This window comes from Nerophis lumbriciformis, linkage group LG14, assembly GCF_033978685.3.
Source record: "Nerophis lumbriciformis linkage group LG14, RoL_Nlum_v2.1, whole genome shotgun sequence".
Taxonomy (NCBI): Eukaryota; Metazoa; Chordata; class Actinopteri; order Syngnathiformes; family Syngnathidae; genus Nerophis; species Nerophis lumbriciformis.
This window is the reverse complement of record NC_084561.2, coordinates 45216324-45235366: the sequence shown is the minus strand read 5'-3', so window position 1 is coordinate 45235366 and position 19043 is coordinate 45216324. Positions and strand designations below refer to the sequence as shown.

Genomic DNA, 19043 nt, shown 5'->3' with positions numbered 1-19043 from the left:
ACATTTTTGTATACACACTGTAAGAATATGTAGTATCTAGTAACATTCATAATGACATGTACTATATACATATTTTATATACACACTGTACGTTTATATGTAGTATCTAGTAACATTCATAATAACATGTAATGCTCACATATGTTTATATACACACTGTAAGTTTATATTTAGTATCTAGTAACATTCATAATAAGATGTATATTCAATTTTTTTATATGCACACTGTAAGTTGATATGTAGTATCTAGTAACATTCATAATAACATGCAATAATCACATATATGTATACACACACTGTAAGTATATATGTAGTATCTAGTAACATTCATAATAACATGTAATGTTTACATATTTTTATATACACACTGTAATTATATAGTGACATTCATAATAACATGTAATATTCACATATTTTATATACACACTGTAAGTACATATATAGTATCTAGTAATGTTCATAATAACATGTAATATTCACATATATTTACATACACACTGTAAGTATATATGTAGTATCTAGTAACATTCATAATAACATGCAAAACTCATGATCCAGAAACTACTATTTTTGAGCCTGAACATAAGTCTGTAGTACAATACTACACATGTTTACTGTGTTCTAGTACTGTACTACTGACAGGAGTACTAGAACATAATAAACACATGTAGTATTGTAGTACTGACAGGAGTACTAGAACATAGTAAACATATGTAGTATTGTAGTACTGACAGGAGTACTAGAACATAGTAAACATATGTAGTATTGTACTACTGACAGGAGTACTAGAACATAGTAAACATATGTAGTATTGTACTACTGACAGGAGTACTATAACATAGTAAACATATGTAGTATTGTACTACTGACAGGAGTACTAGAACATAGTAAACATATGTAGTATTGTACTACTGACAGGAGTACTAGAACATAATAAACATATGGAGTATTGTACTACTGACAGGAGTACTAGAACATAATAAACATATGTAGTATTGTACTACTGACAGGAGTACTAGAACATAGTAAACATATGTAGTATTGTACTACTGACAGGAGTACTAGAACATAGTAAAAATATGTAGTATTGTACTACTGACAGGAGTACTAGAACATAGTAAACATATGTAGCATTGTACTACTGACAGGAGTACTAGAACATAGTAAACATATGTAGCATTGTACTACTGACAGGAGTACTAGAACATAGTAAACACATGTAGTATTGTACTACTGACAGGAGTACTAGAACATAATAAACATATGTAGTATTGTACTACTGACAGGAGTACTAGAACATAGTAAACATATGTAGTATTGTACTACTGACAGGAGTACTAGAAAAGAGTAAACATATGTAGTATTGTAGTACTGACAGGAGTACTATAACATAGTAAACATATGTAGTATTGTACTACTGACAGGAGTACTAGAACATAGTAAACATATGTAGTATTGTACTACTGACAGGAGTACTAGAACATAGTAAAAATATGTAGTATTGTACTACTGACAGGAGTACTAGAACATAGTAAACATATGTAGTATTGTACTACTGACAGGAGTACTAGAACATAGTAAACATATGTAGTATTGTGCTACTGACAGGAGTACTAGAACATAGTAAACATATGTAGTATTGTACTACTGACAGGAGTACTAGAACATAGTAAACGTATGTAGTATTGTACTACTGACATGAGTACTAGAACATAGTAAACATATGTAGTATTGTACTACTGACAGGAGTACTAGAACATAGTAAACATATGTAGTATTGTAGTACTGACAGGAGTACTAGAAAATAGTAAACATATGTAGTAGTGTACTACTGACAGGAGTACTAGAACATAGTAAACATATGTAGTATTGTGCTACTGACAGGAGTACTAGAACGTAGTAAACATATGTAGTATTGTGCTACTGACAGGAGTACTAGAAAATAGTAAACATATGTAGTATTGTACTATTGACAGGAGTACTAGAACATTGTAAACATATGTAGTATTGTACTACTGACAGGAGTACTAGAACATAGTAAACATATGTAGTATTGTACTACTGACCGGAGTACTAGAACATAGTAAACATGTGTAGTATTGTACTACTGACAGGAGTACTAGAACATAGTAAACATATGTAGTATTGTACTACTGACATGAGTACTAGAACATAGTAAACATATGTAGTATTGTACTACTGACAGGAGTACTAGAACATAGTAAACATATGTAGTATTGTAGTACTGACAGGAGTACTAGAAAATAGTAAACATATGTAGTAGTGTACTACTGACAGGAGTACTAGAACATAGTAAACATATGTAGTATTGTGCTACTGACAGGAGTACTAGAACGTAGTAAACATATGTAGTATTGTGCTACTGACAGGAGTACTAGAAAATAGTAAACATATGTAGTATTGTACTATTGACAGGAGTACTAGAACATTGTAAACATATGTAGTATTGTACTACTGACAGGAGTACTAGAACATAGTAAACATATGTATTATTGTACTACTGACCGGAGTACTAGAACATAGTAAACATGTGTAGTATTGTACTACTGACAGGAGTACTAGAACAGGGTAAACATATGTAGTATTGTACTACTGACAGAAGTACTAGAACATAGTAAACATATGTAGTATTGTACTACTGACAGAAGTACTAGAACATAGTAAACATATGTAGTATTGTACTACTGACAGAAGTACTAGAACATAGTAAACATATGTAGTATTGTACTACTGACGTGCTGACAAGGCAGTTTTTGACACAGCCAGGATTTGTAATAATGTTGACTCCATCACTCCAGCAGCACCGAGAGTAAAGACAGCCAAACTACCTCCTGGTAATGTTGCAATGTTCTATGCCGACAAAGCAAATGTGAGGGTATGACAGGGTGAACATACCTTCACTTAGAGGGTATGACAGGGTGGACATACCTTCACTTAGAGGGTATGACAAGGTGGAAATACCTCCACTTGAGGGTATGACAGGGTGGACATATCCTTCACTTGGAGGGTATGACAAGGTGGACATACCTTCACTTGATGGTATGACAAGGTGAACATACCTTCACTTAGAGGGTATGACAAGGTGGAAATACCTCCACTTGAGGGTATGACAGGGTGAACATACCTTCACGTGTGGGTATGACAAGGTGAACACACCTTCACGTGAGGGTATGACAAAGTGGACATACCTTCACTTGAGGGTATGACAGGGTGAACATACCTTCACGTGTGGGTATGACAAGGTGGACATACCTCCACTTAGAGGGTATGACAAGGTGGACATACCTTCACTTAGAGGGTATGACAAGGTGGACATACCTTCACTTGAGGGTATGACAGGGTGGACATACCTTCACTTAGAGGGTATGACAGGGTGGACATACCTTCACTTAGAGGGTATGACAAGGTGAACATACCTTCACGTGAGGGTATGACAAGGACAAAGTGGATATACCTTCACTTGAGGGTATGACAGGGTGAACATACCTTCACTTGAGGGTATGACAAGGTGAACATACCTTCACTTAGAGGGTATGACAAGGTGGACATACCTTCACTTGAGGGTATGACAGGATGGACATACCTTCACTTAGAGGGTATGACAGGGTGGACACACCTTCACTTGAGGGTATGAAAAGGTGGACATACCTTCACTTAGAGGGTATGACAAGGTGGACATACCTTTACTTGAGGGTATGACAGGATGGACATACCTTCACTTAGAGGGTATGACAGGGTGAACATACCTTCACGTGTGGGTATGACAAGGTGGACATACCTCCACTTAGAGGGTATGACAAGGTGGACATACCTTCACTTGAGGGTATGACAGGGTGAAGATACCTTCACGTGTGGGTATGATAAGGTGGACATACCTTCACTTAGAGGGTATGACAGGGTGAACATACCTTCACGTGTGGGTATGACAAGGTGGACATACCTTCACTTAGAGGGTATTACAAGGTGGACATACCTTCACTTAGAGGGTATGAGAAGGTGGACATACCTTCACTTGAGGGTATGACAGGATGGACATACCTTCACTTAGAGGGTATGACAGGGTGGACACACCTTCACTTGAGGGTATGACAAGGTGGACATACCTTAACTTGAGGGAATGACAAGGTGGACATACCTTTGACGATGAGGTTGAGCAGCTTGGGCCGAGGGTTGCGCTCGCTCTGGATGGAGCAGGTGTACTGGCCGTCGTCGGTGACGTGGACCTTCTGGATCTGCAGGCTGTACTCGTGCTGGTCTCCCACGCTGGACACGATGGAGACCCGGGGGTCCACAGACCACTTGTCATTACCTGCGAAGATGATGCTGGAGCGGTTGAGCCACGCCCCTTTGGAGATGCCATCCAGCAGGTAGCACCTGCAGGGACAACATCCACATCAACTCCTGCAACGTTTCATCTTATTCCCCTCAGAATGTCAACCACACTTTTCTTACCAAACACTCCAGACTACAAGCCGCTGCTTTGTTGCTACGCTTTGACCCTTGTGGCTTAGGAAACGGTGCAGCTAATTTATGGGTTTTTCCTTCGTTATGTTCAATAGTTTCCATTGAAAAACATGGTCAGTGCTGGGACACGCCCACTTTCTTCCTTGGACCTGACCTCCAGCAGCGTGTTCACCTCAAGACATGTTGCTAGGCTACGCTCAGGATTGTATTATGGGATGTTGCTAGGCTACCTTCAGGATTGTATTATGGGATGTTGCTAGGCTACATTGACGATTTCAATACACGGATGTTGCTAGGCTACGTTCAGGATTGTATTATGGGATGTTGCTAGGCTACGTTCAGGATTGTATTATCGGATGTTGCTAGGCTACGTTCAGGATTGTATTATGGGATGTTGCTAGGCTACGCTCAGGATTGTATTATGGGATGTTGCTAGGCTACGTTCAGGATTGTATTATGGGATATTGCTAAACTACGTTCAGGATTGTATTATGGGATGTTGCTAGGCTACGTTCAGGATTGTATTATGGGATGTTGCTAGGCTACGTTCAGGATTGTATTATGGGATGTTGCTAGGCTATGTTCAGGATTGTATTATGGGATGTTGCTAGGCTACATTGAAGATTTCAATACACGGATGTTGCTAGGCTACATTCAGGATTGTATTATGGGATGTTGCTAGGCTATGTTCAGGATTGTATTATGGGATGTTGCTAGGCTACGTTCAGGAATGTATTATGGGATGTTGCTAGGCTACGTTCAGGATTGTATTATGGGATGTTGCTAGGCTACATTGAAGATTTCAATACACGGATGTTGCTAGGCTACATTCAGGATTGTATTATGGGATGTTGCTAGGCTACGTTCAGGATTGTATTATGGGATGTTGCTAGGCTACGTTCAGGAATGTATTATGGGATGTTGCTAGGCTACGTTCAGGATTGTATTATGGGATGTTGCTAGGCTACATTCAGGATTGTATTATGGGATGTTGCGAGGCTACGTTCAGGTTTGTATTATGGGATGTTGCTAGGCTACGTTCAGGATTGTATTATGGGATGTTGCTAGGCTACGTTCAGGAATGTATTATGGGATGTTGCTAGGCTACGTTCAGGATTGTATTATGGGATGTTGCTAGGCTACATTCAGGATTGTATTATGGGATGTTGCTAGGCTACATTGAAGATTTCAATACACGGATGTTGCTAGGCTACATTCAGGATTGTATTATGGGATGTTGCTAGGCTATGTTCAGGATTGTATTATGGGATGTTGCTAGGCTACGTTCAGGAATGTATTATGGGATGTTGCTAGGCTACGTTCAGGATTGTATTATGGGATGTTGCTAGGCTACATTGAAGATTTCAATACACGGATGTTGCTAGGCTACATTCAGGATTGTATTATGGGATGTTGCTAGGCTACGTTCAGGATTGTATTATGGGATGTTGCTAGGCTACGTTCAGGATTGTATTATGGGATGTTGCTAGGCTACATTCAGGATTGTATTATGGGATGTTGCTAGGCTACATTGAAGATTTCAATACACGGATGTTGCTAGGCTACATTCAGGATTGTATTATGGGATGTTGCTAGGCTACGTTCAGGATTGTATTATGGGATGTTGCTAGGCTACGTTCAGGATTGTATTATGGGATGTTGCTAGGCTACGTTCAGGATTGTATTATGGGATGTTGCTAGGCTACGTTCAGGATTGTATTATGGGATGTTGCTAGGCTACGTTCAGGATTGTATTATGGGATGTTGCTAGGCTACGTTCAGGATTGTATTATGGGATGTTGCTAAGCTACGTTCAGGATTGTATTATGGGATGTTGCTAGGCTACGTTCAGGATTGTATTGTGGGATGTTGCTAGGCTACGTTCAGGATTGTATTATGGGATGTTGCTAGGCTACGTTCAGGATTGTATTATGGGAGGTTGATAGGCTACATTTAGGATTGTATTATGGGATGTTGCTAGGCTACATTGACGATTTCAATACACGGATGTTGCTAGGCTACATTAAATATTTTAACACACGGAGGTTGCTAGGCTACGTTTAGGATTTTATTATGGGATGTTGCTAGGCAACGTTAAAGATTTCAACACAAGGAAGTTCCTCGGTTACATTTAGGATTTTATTATGGGATGTTGCAAGGCTACGTATAGGATTGTATTATGGGATGTTGCTAGGCTACATTAAATATTTCAACACACAGATGTTGCTAGACTACGTTTAAGATTTTATTATGGGATGTTGCTAGGCTACGTTAAATATTTTAATATGGGATGTTGCTAGGCTGCGTTCAGGATTGTATTATAGGATGTTGCTAGGCTACGTTCAGGTTTGTATTATGGGATGTTGCTAGGCTACGTTCAGGTTTGTATTATGGGAGGTTGCTAGGCTACATTTAGGATTGTAGTATGGGATGTTGCTAGGCTACGTTCAGGATTGTATTATGGGATGTTGCTAGGCTACATTCAGGATTGTATTATGGGATGTTGCTAGGCTACATTTAGGATTGTAGTATGGGATGTTGCTAGGCTACGTTCAGGATTGTATTATGGGATGTTGCTAGGCTACATTCAGGATTGTATTATGGGATGTTGCTAGGCTACGTTCAGGATTGTATTATGAGATGTTGCTAGGCTACGTTCAGGATTGTATTATAGGAGGTTGCTAGGCTATGTTTAGGATTGTATTATGGGATGTTGCTAGGCTACATTGAAGATTTCAATACACGGATGTTGCTAGGCTACATTCAGGATTGTATTATGTGATGTTGCTAGGCTACGTTCAGGATTGTATTATGGGATGTTGCTAGGCTACGTTCAGGATTGTATTGTGGGATGTTGCTAGGCTACGTTCAGGAATGTATTATGGGATGTTGCTAGGCTACGTTCAGGATTGTATTATGGGATGTTGCTAGGCTATGTTCAGGATTGTATTATGGGATGTTGCTAGGCTACGTTCAGGATTGTATTGTGGGATGTTGCTAGGCTACGTTCAGGATTTTATTATGGGATGTTGCTAGGTTACGTTCAGGATTGTATTGTGGGATGTTGCTAGGCTACGTTCAGGATTGTATTATAGGAGGTTGCTAGGCTATGTTCAGGATTGTATTATGGGATGTTGCTAGGCTACGTTCAGGATTGTATTATGGGATGTTGCTAGGCTACGTTCAGGATTGTATTATGGGATGTTGCTAGGCTACGTTTAGGATTGTATTATGGGATGTTGCTAGGCTACATTGACGATTTCAATACACGGATGTTGCTAGGCTACATTAAATATTTCAACACACGGAGGTTGCTAGGCTACGTTTAGGATTTTATTATGGGATGTTGCTAGGCTACATTGACGATGTCAGTACACAGATGTTGCTAGGCTACATTAAATATTTTAACACACGGAGGTTGCTAGGCTACGTTTAGGATTTTATTATGGGATGTTGCTAGGCAACGTTAAAGATTTCAACACACGGATGTTGCTAGGCTACGTTTAGGATTTTATTATGGGATGTTGCTAGTCTACGTTAAATATTTTAATATGGGATGTTGCTAGGCTACATTTAGGATTTTATTATGGGATGTTGCTAGGCAACGTTAAAGATTTCAACACACGGATGTTGCTAGGCTACGTTTAGGATTTTATTATGGGATGTTGCTAGTCTACGTTAAATATTTTAATACGGGATGTTGCTAGGCTACATTTAGGATTTTATTATGGGATGTTGCTAGGCTACATTAAAGATTTCAACACAAGGAAGTTCCTCGGTTACATTTAGGATTTTATTATGGGATGTTGCTAGGCTACGTATAGGATTGTATTATGGGATGTTGCTAGGCTACATTAAAGATTTCAACACAAGGAAGTTCCTCGGTTACATTTAGGATTTTATTATGGGATGTTGCTAGGCTACGTATAGGATTGTATTATGGGATGTTGCTAGGCTACATTAAGGATTTTATTATGGGATGTTGCTCGGCTACGTTTAGGATTTTATTATGGGATGTTGCTAGGCTACGTTTAGGTTTTTATTGTGGGATGTTGCTAGGCTACGTTAAATATTTCAATACAGGATATCGCTAGGCTACATTTAGGATTGTATCATGGGATGTTGCTAGGCTACGTTGAACATTTCAACACACAGATGTTGCTAGGCTACGTTAAAGATTTTAATATGGGATGTTAAACATTTCAACACACAGGTGTTGCTAGGCTACCTTCAAAAAAAATCTTAAATGTAAGTAATATTTTCATTTTTCAAAAGCTTCAAACCTATCCACAGATAAAAAGTATTTCTATATTTTATAATTTTTTTAATATTTTTTATTATGGGAAAAACACAAATGATGCAATACTTCCAAACTTCACATGAGGTCATTACAGCCTTTAATAATTAATAACTCATCACAATGATTTTGATGCATTATTATTTTTGGAACAATAACTTATAGTCCAGTGCGGGAAATATATGGAAAATAAAATAACTTTGTACATTTAGTGGGTGTGGCTTAAATACTGAGCGCTCTCTAGTCGGGAAAATATGTTTATAGAGCTAATTTCCCGTCCTGTTTTCTTTAGTTATTCACGGAGATGTTTTCTGCAGACGTAATAAAGCATGTTAGCAAATAGATTAGAAGCCTTAATAATGGTATTTGTATTCCTTTTGCAGCACAGAAACAAAGCCAGGAGAAACAAGAGGACTTGCCGGCCTCGTACCACATCACACAATTCTCTGATCTCTGAAAAGAGCTCCGGGGTAATTACTGCTGTGAGCTTCTATTCTTAGAAGATGTGACATCTTAACAGCAGCTAATTAATACTTATTTATGCGGGCTTTTAACGAGGATCTGAGGAAGGAACGGCTGTGTTCAAACGTTCCAATAATTGCACACATTATGGAAAAGTTGGCTGTACTATTGTACCTCATGTGGACGACTGATGACACATAATAACGTAAACAATATGTCAAAAGACTGAACAGATGCAATTAAAACAAAACAACAATATGAAGTATTATGTTCACATGTTCTTGTAATCAGACAATATACTGTGGTGGGCAAAAGTCTACATACTCTTGTAAAGAACATCATGTCAAGGCTGTCTTGAGTTTCCAATCATTTCTACAACTCTTATTTGTTTGTGATGTAGTGATTGGAGCACATACTTGTTGGTCACAAAACTGGTAAATGGGTTGTACTTGTTATACTTTTCTACCTTCAAGGTACTCAAAGCGCTTTGACACTATTTCCACATTCACACACACATTCACACACTGATGGCGGGAGCTGCCATGCAAGGCGCTAACCACCACCCATCAGGAGCAATGGTGAAGTGTCTTGCTCAAGGGCACAAGGGACGTGACGAGGTTGGTAGTAGGTGGGGATCGAACCAGGAACCCTCAGGTTGCTGGGACGGCCACTTTCCCAACCTCACCACGCCGCCCCCAAAAACATTCATGAAGTTTGCTTCTTTTATGACTTTATGACCACAGAACTTTCCTCCAGAAGGTCCTATCTTTGTCCATGTGATGTCAGATGAAACAAAAATGGAGCTGTTAGAGTTCGGGTTAAGTTTTTTTTTTAACCTAAACATTGGGGTTAGAGTTTAGGGTTAAGGGTTTTTTTTTAACCTAAGAAAATAGGTTTAGGGTTAGATCTAGGTTTGGGATTAGGATTAGGGTTTGTTTTTGTTTTTTTTACCTAAAAATTAGGGTTAGGTTTATCTTTTAACCTAAAAATTAGGTTTAAGATTTGGGTTTGGGTTAGTGTTTTTTTTAATCTAAAAATTAGGATTAGGTTTATGGTAAGGGTTAGGGCTAGGTTTTTTTTTTAACCTAAAAATCAGGGTTTTGGTTTTTTTTTTACCTAATAATTAGTGTTTTGGTTTTTTTTTTGGGTTTTTTTAACCAAAGAATTAGTGTTAGAGGTCAGGGGTAGGGATTTTTTTTTTTACCTAAAAATTAGGTTTAGTTTTAGGGTTTGGGTTAGTTTTTTTGTTTTTTTTTACCAAATAATTAGGTTTAGGTTTAGGGTTTTTTTTAACCTAGAAATTAGGTTTAGGGTTAGGGTTAGGGCTGGGGTTGGGGTTATGGTTATGGTTTGTTTATGGTTGGTTTTTTTTGCCTAAAAATTAGGTTTAAGATTTGGGTTTAAATTAGGCTCTTTTTTTTTTACCTAAAAATTAGGGTTAGGTTTATCTTTTAACCTAAAAATTAGGTTTAGGATTTGGGTTTGGGTTAGTGTTTTTTTTTATCTAAAAATTAAGATTAGGTTTGTGGTAAGGGTTAGGGTTAGGTTTTTTTTAACCTAAAAATCAGGGTTTTGTTTTTTTTTTACCCAATAATTAGGGTTTTGTTTTGGGTTTTTTTAACCAAAGAATTAGTGTTAGAGGTCAGGGGTAGGGATGGGGGTTTTTTTTACCTAAAAATTAGGTTTAGTTTTAGGGTTTGGGTTAGTTTTTTGTGTTTTTTACCTAAAAATTAGGTTTAGGGTTAGGGTTTTTTTTAACCTACAAATTAGGTTTAGGGTTAGGGTTAGGGCTGGGGTTGGGGTTATGGTTATGGTTTGTTTATGGGGGGTTTTTTTGCCTAAAAATTAGGTTTAAGATTTGGGTTTAAATTAGGCTCTTTTTTTTTTTACCTAAAAATTAGGGTTAGGTTTATCTTTTAACCTAAAAATTAGGTTTAGGATTTGGGTTTGGGTTAGTGTTTTCTTTAATCTAAAAATTAAGATTAGGTTTATGGTAAGGGTTAGGGTTAGGGTGTTTTTTTTTAACCTAAAAATCAGGGTTTTTTTTTTTTTTTTAACCTAATAATTAGGGTTTTGTTTTGTTTTTGTTTGCTTTTTTAACCAAAGAATTAGTGTTAGAGGTCAGGGGTAGGGGTTTCTTTTTTATCTAAAAATTAGGTTTAGTTTTAGGGTTTAGGTTAGTTTTTTGTTTTTTTTTACCTAAAAATTAGGGTTAGTTTTAGGGTTTGGGTTAGTTTTTTGTTTTTTTTACCTAAAAATTAGGTTTAGGGTTAGGGTTTTTTTTAACCTAGAAATTAGGTTTAGGGTTAGGGTTAGGGCTGGGGTTGGGGTTATGGTTATGGTTTGTTTATGGGGTTTTTTTGCCTAAAAATTAGGTTTAAGATTTGGGTTTAAATTAGGCTCTTTTTTTTTTACCTAAAAATTAGGGTTAGGTTTATCTTTTAACCTAAAAATTAGGTTTAGGATTTGGGTTTGGGTTAGTGTTTTCTTTAATCTAAAAATTAGGATTAGGTTTATGGTAAGGGTTAGGGTTAGGTTGTTTTTTTTTAACCTAAAAATCAGGGTTTTGGTTTTTTTTTACCTAATAATTAAGGTTTTGTTTTGTTTTTTTTTAACCAAAGAATTAGTGTTAGAGGTCAGGGGTAGGGATTTTTTTTTTACCTAAAAATTAGGTTTAGTTTTAGGGTTTGGGTTAGTTTTTTTTTTTTTTTTTACCAAATAATTAGGTTTAGGTTTAGGGTTTTTTTTAACCTAGAAGTTAGGTTTAGGGTTAGGGTTAGGGCTGGGGTTGGGGTTATGGTTATGGTTTGTTTATGGGGGTTTTTTGCCTAAAAATTAGGTTTAAGATTTGGGTTTTAATTAGGCTCTTTTTTTAACCTAAAAATTTGGGTTAGGTTTATCTTTTAACCTAAAAATTAGGTTTAGGATTTGGGTTTGGGTTAGTGTTTTTTCATCCAAAAATTAGGATTAGGTTTATGGTATGGGTTTGGGTTAGGGTTTATTTTTAACCTAAAAATCAGGTTTTGTGGGTTTCGGTTAGGTTTTTTTTTGTTTTGTTTTTTTTACCTAAGAATTAGTGTTAGAGGTTAGGGGTAGCGATTTTTTTTACCTAAAAATTAGGGTTAGGTTTAGGGTGTGGGTTAGGTTTTTTTTTTTACCTAAAAAATTAGGTTTAGGGTTAGGGTTTTTTTAACCTAAAAATTAGGGTTAGGGTTAGTGTTAGGGCTAGGGTTGGGGTTAGGGTTTGTTTTCGGGGGGTTTTTAACCTAAAAATTAAGTTTAGGATTTGGGTTTGAATTTTTTTTACCTAAAAATTATGATTAGTTTTATAATATGGGTTTGGGTTAGTTTTTTGTTGTTTTTTTAACCTAAAAATGAGGGTTTGGGTTTTTGGTTTGGGTTAGTGTTTTTTTTTGTTACCTAACAATTAGGATTAGGTTTATGGTATGGGTTAGGGTTAGGTTTTTTTTATTTTTGTTTACCTAAAATCAAGGGTTTAGGGCTTTTTTTACCCAATAATTAGGGTTTTGTTTATTTTTTTGTTTATTTTTTTTTACCTAATAATTAGTGTTAAAAATTAGGGGAAGCGATTAGATTAGATTGGAAGCTTTTTAACCTAAAAATTAGGTTTAGGTTTAGGGTTAGGGTTAGAGGTTAAGTTTAGGGTTGTTTTAGCTAAAAATGCCATCTAATATACCGAAAATATTGTCTGAATACAAGAAAATGTGAAAAGTATGTGATTAAAAAGACATAATGAACCTTTTTGAGCAATATGCAGTATTATTTACAGTACTACTTCATTTACCTTGTGCGTTATAATTGGAGTATTGTAATAAACATGTTACAAAATACAGTATTATTTACAGTACATGTATCTTGTGTGTTCTGTATAAGTATTGTAATAAACATACAATATGCAGTATTATTTCCAGTACATTGACTATGTGTGTTATGTTTGAGGTATTGTATTAGAATACACAGTATTATTTCCAGTACATTGACAGTGTGTGTACCATGAGGTCACATGTGTATTATGATGTATTTAAATGTCACAAATGTCTGATCAATGGGCAACATGTTGCTAGTCTGCATCTCACTGCTAGTGCGTCTCATATTTGACACAATGAAGAATGGAAATGTCATCTGAAATGAGAAGACTCATGAAGGATCCATCATGTGAAATGGAATTAGTCTTCCCTTCTGGGGGAATAAAATGAGCGTCGCTAATATTTGTGTCATTTTCTATTTGTATTTATTCCTTTTCATTCCTTGCAGAAACACGATGCTGTCAAGGCGCATACAAATATGCGTTTATGTTCCTGGAGGGAGGGTCTTCATACTGGGGAGGGGAAGCAGGCACTGTCATGGCGCAGGAGCGAGCACCAGGCGATTAATCCCCCAAATAATCCTGCGGTCTGGGACACATGGCGACTTCCCGTCATGACAAAGTGAAACCAACACTTTGGGAGGGAATTATTAGGCAACTATGATTTATTATGTAACATTTTGCTCAGAAGTGATGAGAATCTCAAATAAAATGTCCTTTATTGACCATTCTGTCCATTCATTTAGTTTGGGTTAGGGTTTTTTTTTACCTAAAAATTAGGTTTAGGGTTTGGGTTAGGTTTTTTTTTTTAACCTAAAAATTAGGTTTAGGGTTTGGGTTGGGTTTTTTTTTTTAACCTAAAAATTAGGTTTAGGGTTTGGGCTAGGGTTTGTTTGTTTTTTTACCTAAAAATTCGGGTTTGGGTTAGGGTTTTTTAACCTAAAAATTAGGTTTAGGGTTCGGGTTTGGATTTTTTTTTTCACCTAGGGTTAGGGTAAAAAAAATGTTTACCTAAAAATTGGGGTTTTAGATACTGTTTTTTTTTTTTTTTTTTACCTAAGAAATTGGTTTAGGGTTTGGGTTAGGTTCTTTTTTCAAACTAAAAATTAGGGTCTGGGTTTGGGTTGGAATTTTATTTTTTTTGTAACCTAGGGTTAGGGTTATTTTATTTTTTTTACCTAAAAATTAGGTTTAGGGTTTGGGTTAGGTTTTTTTTTAACCTAAAAATTAGGGTCTGGGTTATTTTTTATTTTTTTTAACCTAAATATTAAGGACTGGGTTTGGGTTAGAATTTTTTTTTTTGTAACCTAGGGTTAGGGTTTTTTTTTGTTTTTTTACCTAAAAATTTGGTTTAGGGTTTGGGTTAGGTTTTTTTTTAACCTAAAAATTAGGGTCTGGGTTAGTTAGTTTTTTTTTAACCTAAATATTAGGGACTGGGTTAGCGTTTAGTTTTTTTTAACCTAAAATTAGATCTAGGGTATGGGTTAGGTTTTTTTTTTTTTCCTAAAAACTCGGGTTTGGGTTAGGTTTTCTTTTTACCTAAAAAATAGGTTAAGGGTTTGGGTTAGTGTTTTTTTTTGTTTCTTAACCTAAAAATTAGGTTAAGGGTTCAGGCTTGGATTTGTTTTTTTTTATCTAAAAATTTGGTTTAGGGTTTGGGTTAGGGTTTTTTTTTTTACCTGAAAAGTAGTTTTAGAGTTTGGGTTAAGTATTTTATTTTATTTTTTTACCTAAAAATTAGGGTTTGGTTTAGGATTTGTTTTACCTAAAAATTAGGTTTATGGTTCGGATGTTTGTTTCTTTTACCTAGAGTTAGGTTAGGTTATTTCACTTTCACAAATTCCTCAGTAAATTCACCAAAACGTCAGCGTGGAGTTATTGAGTTTGTTTAGCTGATTGGAGAGCTAGCTTGCACAGCTAGTGGGTCCATGACCATGACTTCTGTTTTGTTTGATCAGCCATTTTACTGCCCTGTTACAGACACCGTTTGTAAACAATTAAAATATGCAAACAAACATTTACAGAATATTTCTGAGTAAATAACTCATTTCACAATGTATATATCTGCCACTTATAGTCTGGTGGGGCTAATATATAATTTTGCACTTTGTAAGTCTGGAAAATACGGTAATCTTCCACCAAATGGGGGGGGGGGGGGAACATGTTATTTTGTAGACTAACAGATACTACATTGCTTCATTTGGAAACAATGAAGGTATGTAAATAAACATTTACAGAATATTTCTGTCTAAATAACTCATGTCACAACGTACATATATCTGCGGCTTAATGGAAAGCATGTTTTTCTTGTAAACTTTAGTGGGTGCGACTTATATACCGGTGCGCTTTGTAGTCTGGGAAATACGGTAATCTTCCACCAAATGGGGGGGCGGGGGGACATGTTATTTTGTACACTAACATATACTACAATTGCTTCTTTTGGAGACAATTAAGGTACGTAAACAAACATTTACAGAATATTTCTGTGTAAATAACTCATTTCACAACGTATAAATCTGCGATTTATAGTCCGGTCCGGCTAATATATAGAAACTTTGTTTTTTTCTTGTGAAATATAGTGGGTGCGAGTTACATACCCGTGCACTTTGTAGTCTGGAAAATACGGTAATCTTCCACCAAATGGGGGGAAAAAAACATATTATTTTGTAGATTAACAGATACTACATTGCTTCATTTGGAACCAATTAAGGTATGTAAATAAACATTTACAGAATATTTCTGTGTAAATAACTCATTTCACAACGTATATATCTGCCACTTATAGTCTGGTGTGGCTCATATATGGAAAACATTTTTTTCTTGTAAAATTTAGTGGGTGCGACTTATATACCGGTGCGTTTTGTAGTCTGGTAAATACGGTAATGTTCCACCAAATGGGGCGGGGGGAAACATGTTATTTTGTAGATTAACAGATACTACATTGCTTCATTTGGAACCAATTAAGGTATGTAAATAAACATTTACAGAATATTTCTGTGTAAATAACTTATTTCACAACGTATATATCTGCCACTTATAGTCTGGTGTGGCTCATGTATGGAAAACATTTTTTTCTTGTAAAATTTAGTGGTTGCGACTTATATACCAGTGCATTTTGTAGTCTGGAAAAAATGATAATCTTCCACCAAATGGGGGGAAAAAAACATGTTATTTTGTAGATTAACAGATACTACATTGCTTCATTTGGAACCAATTAAGGTATGTACATAAACATTTACAGAATATGTATGTGTAAATAACTTATTTCACAACGTATATATCTGCGACTTATAGTCTGGTGTGGCTCATATATGGAAAACATGTTTTTCTTGTAAAATTTAGTGGGTGCCACTTATATACCGGTGCATTTTGTAGTCTGGAAAATACGGTAATCTTCCACCAAATGAAAAAAAAAAAAAAAAAACATGTTATTTTGTAGGTTAACAGATACTACATTGCTTCATTTGGAACCAATTAAGGTATGTAAATAAACATTTACAGAATATTTCTGTGTAAATAACTTATTTCACAACGTATGTATCTGCCACTTATAGTCTGGTGTGGCTCATGTATGGAAAACATTTTTTTCTTGTAAAATTTAGTGGTTGCGACTTATATACCAGTGCATTTTGTAGTCTGGAAAATATGATAATCTTCCACCAAATGGGGGAAGAAACAAACTGTTTTTTTGTAGATTAACAGATACTACATTGCTTCAACTGGAAACAATACAGGTATGTAAATAAACATTTACAGAATATTTCTGTGTAAATTACTTATTTCACAACGTATATATCTGCAACTTATAGTCTGGTGTGGCTCATATATGGAAAACATTTTTTTTTTTGTAAAATTTAGTGGGTGCGACTTATATACCGGTGCGTTTTGTAGTCTGGAAAATACGGTAATCTTCCACCAAATGGGGGGGGGGGGAAACATGTTATTTCGTAGATTAACAGATACTACATTGCTTCATTTGGAAACAATTAAGGTATGTAAATAAACATTTACAGAATATTTCTGTGTAAATAACTTATTTCACAACGTATATATCTGCCACTTATAGTCTGGTTTCTCATATATGAAAAACATTTTTTTCTTGTAAAAATTAGTGGGTGCGACTTATATACCGGTGTGTTTTGTAGTCTGGGAAATATGGTAATTTCCACCAAATGGGGGAAGAAACAAACTGTTATTTTGTAGACTAACAGATACTACATTGCTTAATTTGGAAACAATTAAGGTATGTAAAAAACATTTACAGAATATTTCTGTGTAAATAACTCATTTTACAACGTATATATCTGCCACTTATAGTCTGGTGTGGCTCATATATGAAACACATTTTTTACTTGTAAAATTTAGTGGGTGCGACTTATATACCGGTGCATTTTATAGTCCGGAAAATGTGACACTTCAAATAATATGACTAGTAGATAAAATGTATCCAAGAATTATTGGTCGTAAGTATACAACTCTGGTGTTTTTCCAAAAGTAAACGGACAATCTGTTGAGTGTTTAGCATCTCAGCCAACACATATTTGTTTATTTCTACATTCAGATCAAAGTTCCAGATGGACAAGAAGTGAAAAGATGCACTTTTCACTTCCAAGAGTCAGCATGTCAACTTGTGGTTGTCTCTGCTCTTCCACAGTGATGACGTCGTCACATTAGTGCGTGTTTGCAAGAGTGTCCCTCACTGCGGGGCCTTTGACTCATCCTTAAAGGGCCCACAACAGAGATAACCCTTGAAGACTGCCACCGCCCAAACCTCTCTTCAATGAGCCAATTGTGAGCGGCTAATGAAAGGGTGACATTTGAGATGAATGTGCCAGTCAATCTCTGTCTTAAAGTACTCGGGAAGAATTGACGACGACGAGTACGACACAAACAGTCGTCATGTCATGTCAGTTAAATAGAGTGCAGCAATCAATTGTCTACATTTGTCCTTTCACGGGGAACCATCATCCACAATCCTTGTGTACCACAAGAACACATTTCGTTGTTATGCATTCTGAGTCATAAATAAACATTAGAACGAGTTGGCTAACAATGGAGGTAACAGGAGTCAATCTATAAAGTGCTCTAAAAACATCCATCAAAGTATTATATACACACTGAACGTATATATGTAGTATCTAGTAACATTCATAATAACATGTAATATGTACATGATGTAAGTATATATGTCATGTAGTAACATTCATAATAACATTAATATATACATGATGTAAGTATATATGTCATGTAGTAACATTCATAATAACATGTAATATATACATGATGTAAGTATATATGTCATGTAGTAACATTCATAATAACATGTAATATATACATGATGTAAGTATATATGTCATGTATTAACATTCATAATAACATGTAATACATACATGATGTAAGTATATATGTCATGTAGTAACATTCATAATAACATGTAATATATACATGATGTAAGTATATATGTCATGTAGTAACATTCATAATAACATGTAATATATACATGATGTAAGTACATATGTCATGTAATAACATTCATAAAAACATGTAATATATACATGATGTAAGTATATATGTCATGTAGTAACATTCATAATAACATGTAATATAAACATGATGTAAGTATATATGTCATGTAGTAACATTCATAATAACATGTAATATATACATGATGTAAGTATATATGTCATGTACGGTAGTAACATTCATAAAAACATGTAATATATACATGATGTAAGTATATATGTCATGTAGTAACATTTATAATAACATGTAATATATACATGATGTAAGTATATATGTCATGTAGTAACATTCATAATAACATGTAATAAATACATGATGTAAGTACATATGTAGTATCTAGTAACATTCATAATAACATGTAATATATACATGATGTAAGTATATATGTCATGTAGTAACATTCATAATAATATGTAATATATACATGTAATATATACACACATATATATA

General features: G+C 35.4%; 1 protein-coding gene across 1 annotated transcript in view; it reads right to left on the bottom strand.

Moving 5' to 3' along the window:
• The window catches only part of negr1 (neuronal growth regulator 1), a 385111-nt gene that overhangs the window by 244871 nt on the left and 121197 nt on the right, over positions 1–19043 (bottom strand). The window contains exon 2 of the mRNA XM_061975472.2: positions 4157–4395. Within this exon, the coding sequence (XP_061831456.1) occupies positions 4157–4395 (239 nt within the window). The remainder of the gene's footprint in view (positions 1–4156; positions 4396–19043) is intronic.